Source organism: Calypte anna, chromosome 13 (genome assembly GCF_003957555.1).
Source record: "Calypte anna isolate BGI_N300 chromosome 13, bCalAnn1_v1.p, whole genome shotgun sequence".
Taxonomy (NCBI): Eukaryota; Metazoa; Chordata; class Aves; order Apodiformes; family Trochilidae; genus Calypte; species Calypte anna.
In genome coordinates this window covers 16,739,579-16,759,309 of record NC_044259.1, presented here as the reverse complement: position 1 = coordinate 16,759,309, position 19,731 = coordinate 16,739,579, and the positions used below count along the sequence as shown (strand labels likewise).

The 19,731-nt window shown below is 52.9% G+C and overlaps 1 protein-coding gene across 1 annotated transcript; it reads left to right on the top strand.

Annotated features, from left to right (window-relative positions):
* Positions 1-1,833: 1,833 nt before the first annotated feature.
* SPRY4 (sprouty RTK signaling antagonist 4) lies at positions 1,834-10,530 on the top strand. Its single transcript, XM_008495453.2, has 2 exons — positions 1,834-1,924; positions 9,444-10,530. The coding sequence occupies exon 2, from the start codon at positions 9,489-9,491 to the stop codon at positions 10,377-10,379; it is 891 nt and encodes a 296-aa protein (XP_008493675.1). The 5' UTR covers positions 1,834-1,924; positions 9,444-9,488; the 3' UTR covers positions 10,380-10,530.
* The last annotated feature ends 9,201 nt before the right edge of the window (positions 10,531-19,731 follow it).

Genomic DNA, 19,731 nt, shown 5'->3' with positions numbered 1-19,731 from the left:
GAAGTCACAGCACAACAAGAGGTGGGGACACTGCCCCAGGGGCAGGCAGCAAAATGAAGCTCAGGAACCTTTCCACACTCACAGGGATTCCCCCCTTTTATTTTAAATTGCGTTTGCTTCTGATATTCATTCATTTCCCAGTTCTCCAGCCCATAAACCATCCCATGTTCAGTGCTTGCCTGATCTCCAAGCAGCAGAGAACCCCAGCAGTACCAAAGCAACACTTTTAGCAGCCATATTCTATTGATTCCCCAGCCTTGCAGCTTTGAAATCAAGCAATATTTTAGGTGCCACCCAGAGCCATTTCTTCAGAGATTCTCCTTCCCCCCTTGCCTTGTTGAATTCCATTTGCCCTCAGCCCTGCTCCCACTTGGAAAGGTCTCTGCCCCTGGGGACAAACCCAGACAGGACCCAACCATCAGTCTCAGAGAGAGAACCTTTTGGGTGGTGTCTGCAGCAGCACCCAGTGCTCAGATCAGCACCAAGTGAATGAAGAACTCGGACATTTCATCAGGGCCCTGCAAGCCTCTAAATCCCCTGCAGGATCCCCCTGCCTTCAGCAGGGCAGGAAAGGAGAAGGGATTTGCTTGGTGCTCTGAAGAGGACCCTCCACACCTATTAAAATACATTTAGTATTTAGCAGTGTGTTTTCTGGGTACAGCAACCATCCCCCCCGGGATCCTGGGGCACCCAGACCCAGCACCCCCTGGGAACTGAGATTCTGCATTTGCTGAAGGGAAGGGAACCAAAAAGGCCGTTTCAGAGCAAGGTTTGCAGGGAAGCTCAGGACAGATGTTTGCTACAGATAATTTCCCAGCCTGGCCCCGAGGCCCTGCCTCGTTTTGCCTGCAGAGAGATGGGGAGGAGACCCAGCAGAACGCACAAAAAACCTGGAAAAAAAAAAAAAATTCAACTGCCAGGCTGAGAATAACCCAGAACTCGCCTCCCTTCCACCAAGCCGGAGCGGCTCTGGGCGGTTGGGTTTTACCTGCCCAGCTCCACCCCAGCTCCTCTGCCTTCTCCGGAGCCCTTAAATCAACCCGGACACCGCACACCTGAGACGCAAAACCCCCCGGGGGCTCTGGGGACACTTCCCGGGCACCGCACGGGGAGGACACGGGGCTGGGGGGGGGAGGGGGGTGGGCGATGCGGCAGTGCAAAGGACAAACCGGGGGGCTAGAAAGAGGACAAAACCTCCGAGGATTTTCTCGTACATCCGCAAAACCCAGGATGACCAAATCCTCCGGCTTCGCACACCCCATTGCCCCCACCCCGGCCCTACAGAGCCCAACCCGCCCGGGGACAGCCAGGGAACCCCCGCCCCGGTGCTCCCGGGGGGCTCCGGGTGGAGCGGAGAAGGGGGGGACCGGGAGGTAGAAAGGGGGGGACTAGGGGGTGAAGAGGGGAAGACTGCGAGGTGGGGAGGGGGAGAAAAAAGGGGGGGTTCGGCTGCTTCCCCCGCCCGCTCCGTTACCTCCAGCCCCGGGCGGGGGGCGCGGTGCATGCGCAGCTGCCGCCTGCCCTCCATTCATAAAAGAAAAAATGGAAAAGGAAAAAAAAAGAGAGAGAAAGGAGGAAGGAAGGGGGGAGGAAACCCCCCGTGAGCCGTCTCCAGCCTCCGCAGCTCCCGGCGCTGCTCTCAGCCCCCCATTCATAAAAGGCAGCGGCGCATGCGCAGAGGCGCCCCGGTGCCCACCCCATTCATAGAGCCGGGAAGTCCGCGCCTGCGCAGAGGAGGCGGCTGCCCTCCCATTCATAAAATAGCCATTTTCCCAGGCAGCGGCGGGTGCAGCTCTGACAGCGCCGCGCTCGCAGGTCCCTCCCGCACCTCCCGCAGGGATTCTCCCGGCTCCGCACCCCTCCTGCCCCGCCGCTCGCCGATTAACTCGCCCAGGGGGAGATGGTTCTGGCCCAGTTGGTTAAAGTAAGTACGAGAGCCGCGGGGGCGAGGCGGTGTTAAAAGGTTTTTCAAGTGGGGGAAAAAAAATAATGTTAAATTCTAGAGCAAGGCAGCTCCCCAGGGAAGATCCTGCGCTCTTTCTAGATGGAATTCGTCTGGTCCCTTAAAGATCGCTACTCAGGGGCATTTCTCCGGCTGCGACTTTTCCAACAGTAATTATCTGTAACTATTTAGAGGATGGTGCTTCCCAGCCTAAGGGAGACTTTGCATTCGGAAGAAATAGATCCTGTTTCTTGCTGAATTTGCAGTTGTGTCTCTGGGTTTCTGGTTTCTCCCTCCCTTCTGTGCTCTTCCATCAACATCTGCATTGGGGGGATGTCTACAGCAGGCAGGTTTCACCGGACTTGCGTCGGGTTTGCTTGCAGGGCGTTCAGAGCAGGAGGAGGCTCTGGTGCTGGGATGTCCCCTCTTTCATCCCTTCTTTCCCCCCCAAAAAAAAGCAAAAAAGAAAAAGAAAAGCAGCAGCAATCCGTGGTCACCTGAGCTGACAAATAAGGACTGGATGCTCCTTGCTGGGGAATATGCAGCCGAGGAGATGCATTTCCTCCCCTCTCCCCAGCCCTCTGGCTTCCTAGTGTCAAGTACTTCTGAGCTGGCTCCATAATAGGACACTTCAGAGATCAGGCACTGCCGTGCCAGAGCTTTCCAGCACGACCTTTGCTCTTCACCAGGTTATTTTATACAAATCTCTCTCTTTTTCCCTTTTTTTTTTTAATTTTTGGCCTCAGTGCTCGATCCCATCCCTGCTCCCTTCCCTCTCTTCCTGCCCATTTCCTCACCTCAGATTTAAATCTGGGCAGTTTATAGAATTGAGAGGATGGAGGGGTCATAAAAATGTGTCCCTAGAATCGTTTCATAAAGGTGTGTGGGATTTTATCATATATGGAGGGGGAAAAAACCCCAAAACTGCCTTGGCTGCTCTTCCCTCCCAACTGCGTAGCAAAGAGAAGCCAGGATTTGATTTTCTGGTACCAGTCCTGGCGTCAGAGGAGAAAGAGGAGCCTGGAGACGACATGTTCTGAAAATTCATTACCTGGAGGGGACTGGAAAAACCAGAAAGGGGCAGAGAAAAGGCACAAAGGTCTCGGAGGAAAGCGGGGCTGGAAAGGCAGAGCTTGGAAATGGCAGTGCAAATGAACATCAGCACTGAGCACAGGAGGAAAACACTTCTGCTTCAAGTGGCCAGAGGGATGATTATTTAATATTTTTTTTCCTGTTGTTGCTGTAATTTCAGTCTTTTATAGCCCTAAGTTTTTCTCAAAAGGGTGAGGAAAAAAAATGCAAATACATCTCTATATAAATATCTATATCTATAAAAGCATCCCTGAATTATCCAGGTGAGGAAAAGCAGATTCTGGCTGCTTTAAAACTTCTCAGCTCCTGCCTTTCCTCCACGCCATGCTGAGGGTCCAGGATGTCAAAAACCAGCCCAGGAATTGCTGGGTAATTGGGCAAAGAGAAGCCCAATGGCACCACTTCCCCCTTTCCTCTCCCTTTATTTGGGGTTACAGACCAAAGCTCCAATTTGTGCCCGGAATCCCAATGATCCTGCTTGCCTGGCTTCCCCCCTCTCCCTGTAAAACTGACTGATAGGAGGAGGGGTTGTTCTCAGTTATTGGAGCCCTGCTGGGGGTGGCTCATTGATCAACGTGCTGGGTTTTCCGGGGGGCTGCTGGCTTTGCTGTTGCTAGAAGGGGCTCAGTGTTGGCAGGATGGAATTAAAAGGCCCATTTCTGAGGGCTGCAGTGCTTGTTGGAAACCCTCCCTGAAGGGTGTGCAGGGGAGAAACTGTTGAAACAGGGAAACAAAAGCTGTTTTCAGGGAATGGTGACTAATTCCCAAACCATGCTGGGAGATGCAGCATCTCCAGCCCCCCCTCCCCAAACAACAACAACAAAAACCCCAAACCCTCCTATCAGACCTCGGTGACAGGAAATTCCCAACCTTTGCAGCACTGCACTGATCATTCGTTCACAGTTATCAACCATGAAAGCAAAAAAAACCCTGAATTAATCAAACCATTGCCCAGTTTGCTCCTGTGGTTCCCAGTTCAGCCCAGCCACCCAGCAGCTTTCCACGGGGGCCATTTGGTCTGAATTCTTTCTTTTTTTAGTGCAATATAATTCATTTCCCTCAGAATCCATGAAGCCCTGCTCACACAGTTATCAGTCAGTACCCTTACCTCAACAGAGCAAATCCCAGCTTCATTTTATGGCCTTAAAAATCAATGTTCTCCTCCCAGAAAAACCTCGAGGAGGAGACTGGAGCCCCAGAGATGGGGACATCAGTGCCCCAAGATGTGCTGTACCCACTCCCAGCAGAGGAACAGACTGGAGCTGGCCAGGGACAGCTTCTTGGGAGTCTCCAGGTCTCATTTCCCAGCTTCTGAATTTCCACACTCTGGCAAGAATTTCATGTCTCGTTTTTAAAAATGGCAGCTTTCCCTAACAAGCTGCCTCTTCTTTTCCTTTTTTTGATATTTTTTCCCTTAATACAGGTACAGAAGATTCTGGCTGTCCTTAGATAAGGCTGCTAAGGAGGATGAAGAAGTTCTCTTGATATTTTGTTAATATTAATCCACATTTCATGGAAAAAAACTGTTTTGTTTTTTTTAAAGCATTTGCAGCTTGACTCCAAATTCAGGCAGCCTGAGTCCTGATGAGCTCCAACATTCTGCATTCTTCTTAATCACACATAAAACCCATGCTCTGTCTCCTCTAACTTCAGTACAGCTGGGATTCTTCTGAAAACAGGAAAACTGGGAGGCATTTTCCCCTGCTTCCCAGCACTGAGTCCTCAGGATAAATTCAGGCCCTCCCTTGACATTTCCCAACTTCAAAGTATCCCAGGGCTGGGATTGCTTCCACCCAGGACCCAGTTCTGGACTTTCCATCTCTTGTTCTCACGATTCCACTGGTCCTGCACACATCCAGGATGCTGCCAAACACCTGAGGAGGAATTCCTTAAAATTATCAGCCCCCAGGCAACTGAGGGTTTGGGGAGCATCACCTGTGGCTGCACTCAGCAGACATTCAAGTCAGGATCCATTTTGGGTTTCGTCAGCTGGCAGACAAGTTTTCCACCCCCCCCTGGAAAATCAGGATGCCAGACACTTCCAGCTTCAGGAGTTGTTCATAGAACCCCAGAATCCCAGCTTGGAAGGGACCCCAAAGCTCCAACCCTTCTGCTGGGATTGGGTGTGTGGGATGTCCCAGCCCCCTGGGGAGCTGAGACTTCAGACTTCCCAAAGTGGGGGATTCCACCACTTCCCCTGGGAGCCCATTCCCACCTCTGCCTCTCCTCCTGGGGAAAATTTTTCCTCTTTTGGGTCTTGTTCTGAAGCCCTTCAGGAGCTTTCCTGGGGGTTTCTCACAGCCTTGGCTCCAGGGACGCAGCTTCCTACAGACCCGTGGAGGCAAACCCAAAACCCTGAGCCTGAAACCACCCCCCCAAGACCCTTCCAAATGGCAGCTGGTTTCCTACAACTTGAGGACTTGTAATTACAGCCTCCAGAAGTCATTTGGCCTTGGCAGCAGCTTGGTGTGGAGCTGCAGCCAGCCCTGCAGAGTCAGCCTGGCCCTGGGAAGGGATCTGCACTGGGGGCACTGAGTGGCTCTGCGTGGGACTTTGTTGGCATTTCTGCTTTGAGGGGAACTTCATTGCTTCACCCACCTCTGAAGAATGAAGAACAAACTCCTGGATTTCTGTTTCTCCCACCTGCTTTGCTGTCAGGAGGCTCCCCAGGCACTCACAGGTCTGGGCCACCCTTTCTGCAGTTGCTCTGAGCAAAGAGGAGCTCAGTTTCCTTACAGTTCTTCTGCCTGGCATTTTTTTTCCTCCATTTTCCTCATTTTTCCTCAATTAAAATGCAATTTGCAGTCAGGGCTGGGTTGGTGCAGTGAGCCACAGGGACACTGCAAAAAGTCTCAGAGCTTTTGTGAAGTTCTGGTGCTTTGGTGCCTTCAGTCTCCTCTTCTCTTGGCATTCCTCGTTGCAAGAGCCCCAGGGTCACCCCACTCCAGCTTTGTCCTTTTTTCAAGGTCTTAACATTCTGCCAGGTGCCCCTAAACACCAAGTCTGGGGGGGATGTGGCTGGGACAGGAGCTGAAGGTTCTCAGGTTCCAGTGCTGCTCCTCAAGGCAGTGATGTCCTTGCTGAGGATTCCCGTGGGCTCCTGGTGAGGAGGTGAGGAAGCTCATGGTGTCCTGCTCCTGGAGAGGGGATGAGTGGGCACCCAGGGCCTTCTGCTGAAGTTGTTCTTCCCACAGGATGCAGACCCAAACCTTAAAGCAGAAACAGCTCAGGGGAAGATGTGCTCAGGGCACACAGGCACCAAAACTGGGGTGTCCACACCTTCAGATGTCACCACCTCTGTCACCTGGGCAGATGCCACTGGGGCAGAACCTCTTTGCAGAACATTTTTGCCCCCCAGCTGGCTCTCTGGTTCAGCCCTGGATGAGATGTCTGACCTGGAGCTGTCAGCAGCAATTTCCTGCAGTGCTGGAACATCTGGTGACAGGAGCAGCAGCAGCCACGTAGGGATGGCCCTCAGGAAAGTCCATAAGGAGCAGAAATTGGTGTCCCTGCAGCACAGCTCAGCAGATGGGAGCAGTTCCCTGGGAAAAGCCTCTGCTCAGGAGTCAGAAGCCAGGGCAGAAGCTGGAGGCCCCTGTGCAGCAGGAGCACAAACCCCAGCTGGGTGTGAATCTGTCTGTTCAGAGAGATCCTCAAGAGAGACACAGGGTCCAGTCTGGGAGTTTGGAGCTCTGGGTCCAGCTTTACTGTTTCCATTCCAGAGGCTTCATCCAAGCAGCTCCTGTGCCCAAATACCTGCAGGGACTTGGGGTTCCCCAGCCCTGGGCTTCCATTCCCCACTCTCTGCAGCTTTGAGACAGAAAATTGGGACCAGCCCAGATGAGGAATCATTTTCAGCATGAAGCACCCTAAAGTCTGGGGTTTACCCTGGGGTTCATCTCCTCTGTGTGCTGATTCACTGACCCTGAGGAGCCCCTGGCCCAAGGAGCCCAGAGGAGCTGTGGCTGCTCCATCCCTGTCCCAGCCCAGCTTGGATGGGGCTTGGAGCAGCCTGGGCTGGGGGAGGTGTCCCTGCCCATGGCCCAGGTTGGGATGAGGTGATTCCCAAGGTCTCCTCCAGCCCAAACCAGTCTGGGATTCCCCAGCCCAGCATCCCACCATTTCCAGCCTGACACCAGCCCTGCTGCACTCCCCCAGCCCAGCCAGCTGCATCTCTGCTTAAAACCCAAGGAACTGGTGAAACCCAAGTCTTCCTGCAGACACAACAGCCCAGACACAACCAAGTCCTCTGCTCAAGGCTGCCTTGCTCCAAGTGCTTTTTCTCTCCTGCCATCGGATTCCCCTGTACAAGAGGAAGTTGAATTATTATTATTTTTTCTCCCCTCCTCATGCCCCCTGGATGTCAGAATCATTGCTGCTTTTCATACAGTAAATAGGAAGAGATGCTTGCAAACCTCTCCCGTTTCTCCAGCCAGGATGTCAATGAGCCATGAATAATGAAAAACAAAATTTTTTGCACGAATGGCTGAGACCCAGCAGAGAATTTTAACCAGGGAAGAGCGACTGGGAGGCAAGAACCATCCCTGCTGCTTGCTCAGCCTCAGAAGGAGCCTGCCCAGCCCTGCTGCCACTGGCCCCAGGTGCCAGAGAGGCCACACGTCCCCCCTGCCAGCCCTGTCCTGTTGGTGGCAGGGGACCTGGCAGCCTCTCCACCTGCAGATGCCAAGTGATCCATCAAAGCAAGGATTCCCAAACATCTCCCTGGGCTCTAGTAACCTGGGGGTTTGTTGGGGTTTTTTTTTAAGTTGTTTTTTTTTTAAGTGTGTAATAATGCTCTTCCCTTCCTCCTTCCCAAAAAGCATCATTATTTCATGCTCCAGTTTCTGTTGCTTCGTGGTGATTTTTTTATTTCTGAAGGAGGGGAAGGTTGTGCTCTTGCAGGAGAAGCACCCACATTCCCTCTCCTTTCTCCGGGGTGATTTGGTCACAGCTGGCTGCAGCTTTTTCCTTTTTTCCCCCTGCCTTCTTCTCAGCCTGCTGTGATATTAAAATCCTTCAGTGCTGCTGGAAAACCCTCCCTGTGTTTGGCTGCACACAAACAACTGGCGATGCCTTCAGCTCTTCAGAGTTTCCTCTTCCTCCTCCTCTCCCCGTAACTCTCTTCTTCCAACCCATCTCCAGCAGGATTTTATTTCTGAATAAAGGTCGCCCCGTGAGGAAATGGCACATCCACCAGAAAACAATGTGCACTTTCTAAATTTGAACCCGAGTCGTTTCCGTTCTTTGATTTAACTTTAGTTACTTCCTGTGGTTTCTTCTCCTCCCGCCGCCGCCGAAGCTTTGGATGGGCTCCAGGAGAAATTGCACTCTTCCCATGAAATTAGAAACTGTGGCAGCAGGCAGCCTGGCTGGTCCAGCTCCTTCCTCAGCAGCCCTTCCACTCCCCAGCAGCTCTCTTGGGCTTTTGACACCAAGGGGTTAAGTCCCCAGCCCCTGGGCCAGGAGACCCACGCTGGCTGGCAGCAGCCAGGGATGCTCAGCCAGATTTTCCCCTCTGGAAGCATCCCTGGAGACCCCAGCAGCTCCCCCAGGAGCCTTCCTGGCCACAGCCAGGCCAAGGGCTCAGCCCCACGCCCTGGAGCATCCTCGTGCCAGGCCAAACCTAAAATCAGAGGATGGGTTGAGTTGGAAGGGAGTTTAAAGCCCATCCAGTTCTGACCTCCCTGTGTGGGCAGGGACACCTCCCACCTCCCCATCCAGCCTGGCCTGGGATGATTCCAGGGATGGAGCTGCCCCAACTTCCTTGGGCAACCTGTCCTGGTGTCTCACCACTCTCTCATTAAAGAATTTCCTCCTCCTCTCCAACCTAAATCTCCAAATCTCCTGTTTTCCACTTTGAAACCATCACCCCTCATCACAGAATGTGCTGAGTCAGCACAGGATGGTTGGAAGGGACCCCTCAGGATCATCATGGGCTCCAACTCCTCTCCCTGTGTAGGGCACCCCCAGGATCACACCTGTGATTGTCCCCCTTGGGAAAAGTCCCTGCCCAGAGCCACAGCTCTGCCTTGAGGCTCTTAGGGATGGGGCTCAGAGAGGTCATTGCAGGCAGTTTGCTGGCAGGAATTCAGGGCAGTCTGGATGGGTGACCCTAAAATGGGCTTTTCCTCAGCAAAATGGGGCCCTGCAGGAGCAGCAGCTCTGCCAGGGCTGGAGGAGCTATGGATGGCCAAGGTGAGGGAGAGGAACACCACAGCAAAGGGATACTGATGTCCTTCATCCCAGGGGAGGTGTCCTTCCTTCCCTGGACCCAAGGTGACCTTCTCAGCCCCTGCACACCACCCAGCTTCACCAAAGGGCCCTGCTGGGGCTGGGCTTACAGGGCAACTCTATAACCACCTTCTTTTTCTCTCTCTCTTTTTTTTTTTCTCTCCTTCCCTTCCCCCAGGACTCCTAAGAGCAGATTCCTGCCCCTGGCCAGCCTGCTCCGTCCATGGAGCCCCGGGTTCCCCCCAGCATCACCGTTGTCCCCAACTCCGTGCTGGTCCAGCCCTTGCTGGACGGCCGCATCCCCTACGGGCGGCTGCAGCACCCCCTGCCCATCCTGCCCATCGACCAGGTGAAGGCCACTCACCTGGAGAACGACTACACCGACAACCCCACCTCCTCCCAGCTCCCACCGGCCTCCCAGAAGCGTCCCCGAGCTCCCCACGACCCCGCGCCCGGGCAGCAGGATGTCACCCACCCGTGGATCTCCTTCAGCGGCCGCCCCAGCTCCATCAGCAGCAGCAGCAGCACCTCCTCCGACCAAAGGCTCTTGGACCACATGGCCCCGGTCCCGGTGGCCGAGCAGAGCTCCCCCAGGGCCGTCCGCATCCAGCCCAAGGGCTCGGGCTGCAAAGCCTCGGAGCTGAAGGGCCCCGGGGCGGCAGCGCAGGACGCGGAGCGGCACCTCCTGCTCTGCGAAGCCTGCGGGAAATGCAAGTGCAAGGAATGCTCCCTGCCCCGGGCTCTGCCCTCCTGCTGGGTTTGCAACCAGGAGTGTCTCTGCTCGGCCCAGAACTTGGTCAACTACACCACCTGCATGTGCCTGGTCAAGGGCATCTTCTACCACTGCGCCAACGAGGATGATGAAGGGACCTGCGCGGACCATCCCTGCTCCTGCTCCCAGTCCAACCGCTGCTCCCGCTGGGCTTTCATGTCCGCCCTCTCCCTGGTCCTGCCCTGCCTGCTCTGCTACCTGCCTGCCACCGGCTGTGTCAAACTCTGCCAGAGCTGCTACGACCGAGCCCGCCGGCCCGGCTGCAGGTGCAAGAACACGAACAGTGTCATCTGCAAAGCCCTGCCCGACGGCAAAGGACACGGGGCAGAAAAACCCTTTTGATGCTTTGGGGAAAAAAAAGGGGATGCTCCTCACCCCGGGGTGCCCTCAGCCTCCTGCCTTCCCGGAGAGAGAACAGAGGTTTCCAGCACTTGGGGTTCTCCAGGCTTTCTGGAAGAGGTCAGGAATTCCAGAGATGGGGCCAAAGGAGGAATCCTAACGAGGCTGGAGGGCTCCGTGGAGTGGGGGCTGCTGGAAAGACTCCTGGTTGGGATGGATGGATGGACAGACAGACAGCTGCTCACCATGACTGCACCCCCCAAGAACCATCACCTGCTCCTTCAGCAGACACAGCCCCAGACACCCCCCCACAGCTGGATCATCCCCCAATCCATCCAAACCCCCCCACAGCTGGATCACCCCCCAGCTCCATCCAAACCTTCCCCACAGCTGGATCACCCCCCAGCTCCATCCAAACCCTCCCCACAGCTGGATCATCCCCCAATCCATCCAAACCCTCCCCACAGCTGGGTTCATCAGCTCAGGGGGGTTTCTCTCTTTGTTTCTCCACCTCTCCTGCTGCAGGTGATGGGGTCACCCCCCTCCTCTCCCTTCCACACACACAGTCTGTCTTTCCTCTGCCCCTCCAAGGGTATTTTGGGAGCCAGAAGACACAGGTCACCTCTTTCAGGCACATCACAGAGGGGGTCTCACTGCCACCACCAAGACAAGACCTTCAGTGTTGGCTTCTCTAAAACCTCTTCAGCTCTGGGAAGAAATCACAAAAAAAACCCCAAGTGGATGGTGCCCAGAGAGGTATTTTAGTAAGATATCAACCCAGTACCTCCTCTCCTGAAGAAGCTCTTCTCTCCTCGTGACATATGAAGATTTTTTACAATTATTTTTGTCCTGGGGCAGAAGGCATTTGCCTGAAGTTCCCCCACCTCTCTTGCTGCTGGTCACCTTCTGCCTCCTCTGAACACAAGTTTGTCTTTTAAAAAATGCTTTGTTTGGGTGTTCACAAATGCCAGGGAAAGCCAGGGGAGGGAAGGGAGTGTATTTAGGGAATCTGCCCATGGTTTTCAGTCAGCAAATACCATCAGCTGTGCCCCCTGCATCCCCTGAAGATGCAGCCACCCCAATTTACAACTACAAGGTGCTAAAGAAAATCCATGCACAGGCATGCAGCACTGTAGGAAGTAGGTAGGTACCTGCTGCATGCAGACAAACTGATCTAGTCCCCTTTGTTTCTTTTTTAATCCGAGGGAATTTCCTCTCTCAGTGCCCAGCAGTGCCAGGGAAATGGCTCATTATGTCTCTCATCAGCCAAGCAATAGGCAGAGCTCATGTAGCATCTCCAGGAACAAGGGTGCTGCCCATGGGGACACTGGTGGCACTGCTGGGCTCTTGGGTTTGCAGAATTCCCTTCACCTGGATGACCTGGGGTCACTGTAGATATTTATTGAAGTGGGAATTTAGAAAAAAGAGAAAAACCAAACCCAAACTTTCTATATTCACAACATTTGCTAGCTTGGATATGATAAATCAAAGAAAAAGGGACCCTTGGTCTGTCACCAGATGGAATCCCTGGAGTTTCCTGCGTGGGGACACCAAGGAGAAGGGCCCCAGAGCTGGATCTATGACCTTGCACAGACTGTAGGGGAAAAGATAATAGGAAAAGCCCCCCCAGCTGGCTGAGCTGCTGGATCAATGTATCAGGTCTCCTGTTTCATCAGAACAATCCTTTCCCTAAGATGCAAACAGGCTTGGAACCACAGCAGGAGAGGTGTCCCCCTCCTGCCCTCCTCTGCTGGGACCCAACAGCCTCCCCTGGGGGGACTTTGCCTTTTTGACCCCCTGTCCCTGGGGGATCTGTGCCCTAAATCCCCAGGGGCTTCACTTCCTGGTCCTTGGGGGCTGGGGGTCCCCCTGTGCCCATCCACACTCATGTACATACCCCCAGCAGGCAGACCCCGACCTCCCCTCCTTGTACATAGCTGTAAATTATTTCTCTGTTGGTTTCTTTGGATCTCTGAGCCCCACACTGGCTCTCAGACCCCAGTGGATGGGTTGGAGCAGTGGGGGCCAAACCCCCTCCTGGGCTGGTGCCCAGACCTCACTCCATCAGCCCCAGCCCAGGGGCACAGAGGATGCAGCCCTGCTCCATAATCCCTTTATTCCCCCTCTTCTCCCACCCCAACACCTCTTTTTCCACCCCCTTCCCAGCCCCTTTTAAGGTACTTGGGTCCTGCCCCCCCTGAGACCTCCCACGCCCCCCTCAGCCCCACGTTGGTCCCCACGCTGACTGAGGAAGGTTCAAGGTTTCCCCTTTCTCCTCTTCCCACCCCACCACCCCCACCCCTCCTGAGAAGTTGCCACAGAAAGTTTTTTCCTTTGTACAGAATATTTATTTTGAAGCTCTATTTTAATAGTATTTATTTTAGAAAGTCTACTATGGTAAGAGGTCTTCTGTTTGTGAAGAAAACCAAGTACTGATGAATGTACTGATCTAGAAATTATATATAAATATATATATAAAATATATATTGTTAAATATACACATGGCTGTTGGGGGTTGCTTTTTAGTTTGTTTTTTTTTTAAATAATCCCAAAGAATGTTTATGGGAATTGCTCTAAGCACAAGCAGAGAGGAGCCCCAAATGGGTTATCTGATGCTGGGTACAGCCAGGGTGGGATAAGTGGTGACAGGGATGGGCAGATGGCAGAGCAGGGACACCCCCTCACCCCAAGGTGCCCTCTGGGATCCCCCTGCAGCTGCTCAGCCCTGGCTGGGACCATTTCATGGAATTCCAGCTTGGGTTGGGTTGGGAAGGACCCCAAAGCCCACCCAGTTCCAAGCTGGGCTATGGGCAGGGACACTTCCCAGTATCCCAGGGTACTCCTAACCCCATCCAACTGGGATGGAACAGGGATGGGGCAGCCACAGCTTTTCTGGGGACCCCCATTCTAACCTCATTTTAATAGAGCTTAGAAAACACCCACACCCCAAGGAACAACCCCCAGTGCTCACTCACCTACCCCCAGCTCTCCCAGCAGCAGGCACGGCCTCCTCCTCCACAGGTATTTATTTGTAGGGACAAAAAACTCCAAGGTTTCTCCTCCAGGGCTCTGCTGGATCCAGAGCACCCACAGAACCAACCAACCCTCACCTCCCTCCTGGGTGCTCACCACCCCCCTCAGCTGATAACCAGAATTTATCAGGGCTGGTTTTGCACCATCCCTGTGATTGATTTGCCCCAGCTGCAGGCTCAAGGACTCCTGATAAGCCCAGGTCACCTCCTCCTGTGTCACCTGTGGCCCAGGTGCCACCTGGCCTGAAATAATATTCTGGGAATATTCTGGGGTCCCCCCTGGGAAAGCTGCAGAGACACAACCTGCACTGGGCAGCTCCCCCCATCTGATGCCACAAAGTCTGGCAGTGAGGAGAAGATGCTGAATTTGTTGCTGCTGGGGCTGGGTTTGGGGTTTTATTTATTTTTTTTTAATTTATTTCCAAACACCCAAGCTGAGCCAGGCTGTAGAGATGTGAAGCAGAGTTTGACACCTCTGGCTGATGTCTTGCACACAAAGCCTTTGAAAATACCAGCCTGGCATTGCCATCTCTCTGCTGGCAGCACCCCAGAGCCCTCGTGGGGATTTCCCTGGAGATGTTTACCCACATTTTGTTCAATCAGAATTGGCACCTTATATTTTTTTTTAATAATCTTTTTACACCGTTTTTCAATATTTGACCAGTGGAGGAAACCAAAGCCAACCCCACAAGCAGAGGTTATAAAGAGGCAAAGAGCCTGCCCAGGTCCAAAGCAACCCCTGCTCAGAGGTCAGAGCAAAAAGGGGATTTTGTGGGGGATCAGAGCACCCCAAATCCCCATGAATAATGCACCTGAACTTCTAGGAATAAACCCCTAATTTGAAATTGCCTTTACACTTCTCTTGCTAAAATATCTACTTAATAAACACAGTGAGATTTAGTTTCTTTTTCTCCAAGGGTTTATAAAAGGTTTTTGGTGAGATGTGGGAATTCCCAGCTTTGCCAGCAGCAGGAGGAGGAGCTGTAACCCCAAACTTGCCTGCTCAGGGATTTTGGGGTGAAATTCTTTGCAGTTGTAGAAATGTGGTGCCAGGCACAAGAGGGATGCTCGGGGGGTTACTGGGTGGGGGTCCTCTCTGAGCACCTCTGTTCTGCTGGGATGGGAACCAGAGCAGGGATTCAGGGGCTGCTCTGGGGTTTTGTTGTTGCTGTTGTTGGGTTTTTGGTTGTTTGCTTGTTTAAAAAAAGAGGAATTAAAAGTCAGCAGAGCCACATCCCTGACCACGCTGCTGCTCCAGGAGCTTTTCTGCCACTTCCTGGCTCCCCAGGTGTGATGCTGGGGCCTGGGGATGAATAAATCCCTTCCCAGGAAGAAATAATTCCTGTCCTGGGGATGAGATGTGGGCAGGAACTGGGGGAGAGCCCCATGTCCCAGCTGGATGGGGAGCAGGGCACCCCGAGCCCAGCACACATCACCCGGGGCTGAAATTTGTCCTTTTGGCAGCAGCAGACAAACGGGGAGGGTGAAGCCAAAGAAATTCCCCTTTTGCCTTTTGTTCCCTTTCCCAAGGACAATAAAAACACCATAAAAACTTCAGGGATCTCCTCCAAGAGCCCAGCACAGCTCCAGGCTTTCAGAAGGTTCCTCCTGCCCCCTCCTGCCACACGTGGCTTTCCTCTTCCCAAGGGCATCTGGAGCACTGAGGGGGCTCCTTGAGCTGCAGAAATTCCAATTAACTGGAAATCCCTTTCCCCAGCATCCCATGGGCAGTGATTGATGGGCTTTCCTGCAGCCCCCCCCCCCCCAAAAAAAAGAATTAGTGGAAAATAGGGGTGCTGCCCCCCCAACCCCAGCTGCCAAACAACTGGAGAAACCTGGAGCCCCCAAGTTCCTCTGGGTTTCGTGGGAAGAGCAACTTGGAATCCTCCATCCCGTCTGGCTGAGAGGAAGTGGGCAATAAATAGCAGCCTGGCTGCTTGGAGAGGATGTCAGCTATTTATAAAAAAACCCACAAAAATAAAATAATAAGAAAAAAAAAATCCTTGGGCTTTTTGAACTCTGCTTCTCCTACCCTTGGGTAGCTGGGGGGGACTGAGCAGGAGAAAGCAAAGAAGATGAGTTGGGAAAGTTGCTGGGGGGGGGGTCTGGAGCTGGGAACACAGCTCCCCACCTGCCCTGGGGTTGTCCCCAAAGGCAGAGGGGAGCAGGAAAAGGGACACACCAACTGCTCCCAACAGAAGGAGCATCATTGGAATAGAAAAAGAAATACAAGAATATGGTTTTTTACAAGTAATAAAAGAATGTTTTATCAGTTAAATGCCTCGCATGCAAAGGGGCTTCTGTGTGTCTTGTAACACAGAGGGAAGCTTGCAGGATTCCATCAGCTCCAGGATCAAACACCATTTCCTCCTCACCATCCCTCCATTCCTCCCTCCATCCCTCCCTCCATTCCTCCCTCCATCCATCCATCCCTCCATCCATCCATCCATCCATCCATCCATCCCTCCATCCATCCCTCCCTCCCCCTCCTCCTCACCATCCCAGGTCCCATGGCACCCAACGAGCCCTCCAGGTTTTCCATTTATTTTATTTTTTATGTCCCTTTTCCCAGGGGGTGTTCAGCCCCCATCTCTGCTCTGTGGGAGCCACACACCACGCGTCCTAAAACACACAAACAGGCTCAAAAGGAGGAAAACCCATGAAATTCGGGATAACAAACAACAAAGAGAAACCCATCCCCAGAATCTGTTGGTGTTTATGAGTCACCCAGACCTTCCTGTCCCCTCTCAGAAACTCTGGGAATCTGCTGTGCTCCCTCCTTCTCCTTGAAAGCCACCCAGGTGCTATTTTCTTCACAGCCCCCATGATGCTGGATGAGCAAAAGATTTTTTTTTTTTTTTTTTTTTATTTTTTTTCCTTTTTTTTTTTTTTCTCTTTTATTTTTTTTTTCCCTTCAAAGTAGGAAACCCAAGCTGAGGAGCAAAGCATGGGAAGAGGCTTCTGCAGAAGCCTTGGAGATGAGATCACCCCACGCTGTTTTCCGACGGCGAAAGCTTTAACAATGGGATGGATGGGAAATGCCAGGAAAAGTCAAAGAGCTCTGGAAAAGCTGCTCCCTTATGATTATTAACAAACAACTTCTCCTTCCTTTCATCCCCTCAGCAAACAAGGATTTTTTTTCCCCTCAGCTATGTGTTTTGTGCCATCCTTGGTGCCTCCAGCCCGTCCCAGTGTGTCCCTTCAGTTCCGAGCAGGATGTCCCACACTGCTGGGATGTTGGCAACCGTCACCAACGCCCCAAGATGCCAAGGTTTCCCCTCCCAGGGGGTTAGGAGGAGGGGGTGGGTGCAGGAGAGCACCCAATAACTCCTAGGATTCAAGTCCATCCCCCTTGGGCAGGCAAAGCCTCTGGCAAAGCCCAGGGAAGGGGGCTCAGCCCATGCTTCCTGCCTGGAACTGGGCACAAACCAGCACCAGGAATGCTGAGGATCTTTGGGTTTGTGTGGGAAAGGCTCAGAAAGGAGCTCAGATGGCTTTGGGAGAAGCCACCCAGCCTCAGCCAGGCCAGGGCTCAGCAGCTCATCCAAACACCCAAGAACAGGGACAGCTCAGGGACTGTCAGAACCCACTGGGGTCTGGAGATAAAAACACCCAGGAGGGTTGGGAAAGGCTTTGCCCTGAGATTCCCTGGCACAGCAACACCCAGAGAACAGTCTGGAACCCTGAGCAGCTCAACACCCCAGCATGGAAAGCTGAATGGAGACTGAATCTCAGGGGTCTGCTGCCCAAATTCCCTCCTTGCCTTTTTTCCCAAGGCAAATCCCATGCCTGGATCTCTGGTTTCTGGAGCCTTGGGGGATGGACAGAGCAGAGCCTGGAGCAGGTCCTAGGAGTGCTCAGCAGCATCCTGCCCCTGGCACTGCTGCTCAGCTCACCCAGCTCCTTCTGCCACCTCCCAGGACTTTCCTCCTCCTTCCCTCTGGATTTCTGGGCTTCCATGCCACTGGCAATGAAATTATTGTAATAATGATCATGCTACAAGGGAAAGACTGCCCCCAAAATGACAGACTCTGGAAGGCAGAGGGGAGTTCAAAACCCCTGAAATGGCAACTGGAAGTGTTAGAATTCTCTGCCCTGCCCTGGGGGCACCTTCAGCAGCCCCTCCAGCATCTCCTGCACCTCCCCTGGAGCAGCCCCAGGCACGGGGTGGTGGCTGGGAGGGGGCAAGGCAGGGACCCCAGGCTGCAAGCCCCAACAAACCCAGTTTGCAGCACTAACTGGGGGAGATCTGGGGTGGAACCACAGCAAGTTGGGTTTTTTTGCCATCTCAGTGCAGAGCTGCAGAAGAAGCAGAGCATCTCCTGGGTACCAAACCCACCCTGCCCAGAGCCCACCTGAGACAGTGCCTGGAGCTGAGCCCTGGGCTCAGACAGAATTCGTCAGCAAGTTGGACCTTTTTTTCTCAAGGAAGTCTCTTCCAGTCGTTTGTGCACTGCAAAAATCAGTGCCCCAGCTCCAGAGCTCCCAGGGAAGATGATGTTCTGCAAACCAAGCTCAGCATCCAAAGGGAGCAGGGATGGAGCCTGGGGTCAGCTGCCCAGCTGGAAACTTCCAGCCTGATCCAGGCAGTGACTGGGAAACAGCACAGAAACCTCCCCATCCCATGAAATTAATTCCATGAAATTTAACTCCCTTAAAGATATCCTTAAAATCAAAATAATCTCAGGGTTTTTCAGCACCCACTGGTGCTGCTTGCCCCATCCCTGGGCCAGTCAGACCCACAGCCTCAGATTTACTCATCCCAAATAAAAAAAAACCCAAAAACCCCCAACCTGGTGTGGGTGCCTGGGAGCTGCTGGTGTCCCAGCCCCAGCTCAGGACATCCCCAGTGTGGCAAAGCAGAGCATGGGGAAAACAATAGGTACCACTCATCCCCCCCGGGGGCTTCCTCATACCGGGGTTTAATTTCCCTGAAAAACAAAGAACAATTCCCTGCATGGTGTATTGATGGGCTCTGGGTTTGGGCCCCCGGATGGACACACACACACACACACACACACACACACACACACACACACACAGTTTTTTCTGGTGCATTTTTGCCTGGTGACTTGCCTGAGAGGCCGAATAAAAGCCCAGGCTTCCAACCCAAAACACACAAAAATGTCAAACTGTTTCATATTAACTTCCAAAGCACTTCCCTGGCTGGGGGGAGAAGCTGAACTGAAACACTGGGACAAAAAAAATCAACCATGTAAGGAAAAAAAAAATCTCCGTGGAAATGACCACTTAAAAAAAATAAATAAAATAAAATAAAATAAATCAGAGAGGGTGATGGTGATGGAGCTGGGCAGCAGCAGAGCTGCTCTGGGACACCTCTGTGCAGGGCTGGGTGGCTTTGGGCTGGGGATTGTCACCCTCACACCAGGACAGGGTGAAAATCAGAGCAGAGAGGATGCTCTGGAGAGGATTCTCTTGGCAGGAGCTGCTGGGGCTCTTGCTCCCTGCCTGCACATCCCCCCAGGGACCCAGGGAGGGGACCAATGCATCCCATTTTCTGTCCTCATTCTGGCAGGGAAAAGCCTCTGCCCTCCAGCCACACATCCAAAGAACCAAGAAAAAATTAAACCAAGCTCAGAGCACCAAAAAACCCACCAGAAAATTCCTACAGTGTAACAGGAGTGCTTTAAACCAGGGGCTCTTCTCTTCCCCCCTCCTATGTATTTATAGTCTACCTGGGGGGGATGTAAGGGTTGTTATTGTTGTTGTTATTATTATTATTATTATTATTATTATTATTATTATTATTATTATTATCATCTAAGGACCCTAATGGCTCTGGGGAACAAGGCAGTAAAGATGTGACACCAACAGCTCCGTGCAGAAGAGGGAAAAAAAAAAAAAATCCTCGCGAACCTGATAAAGGGCTTGGAAACCTCTCCCGACTTTTCCGGTGGTGCCAAAGCAGCTGCAAGAAAGAAACACCAGCAGGAACGGGAAAAAAAAAACCAAACCTTGCCACTTATTTCGCTCGGCTGCCGGCCAGCAGCCCGGGATGTCCCGGAGGTGGCCCCGGAGGTGTCCCCGGAGGTGTCCCCAGGACCCATCCCCGCTCCGCTGCGGGACCCAGGGGCTGAGCTGGAGCCGCTTCCTCCCCCTCCGAACAATGGGAGGAGGAATTTCCACAACCCCCGAGGCTGCCCTGACCCCCATCGCTAAACTTGGGAAAAAAAAAAAAGAAAAAAGGAAAAGAAAAAGAAATGAAATAGTTAGAAAACAATAAAAATGTCAGGACATCGCTCTGGGGTTCCAGCTCTCTCCCTGTTTGATCTGAGTTGTGTTTTGGTGGTGGTGTTTTGGTT

What these genes read in the sequence shown, in the direction of transcription:
- SPRY4 (XM_008495453.2), top strand. Translation starts at nt 9,489, where the DNA reads ATGGAGCCCCGGGTTCCCCCCAGCATCACCGTTGTCCCCAACTCCGTG.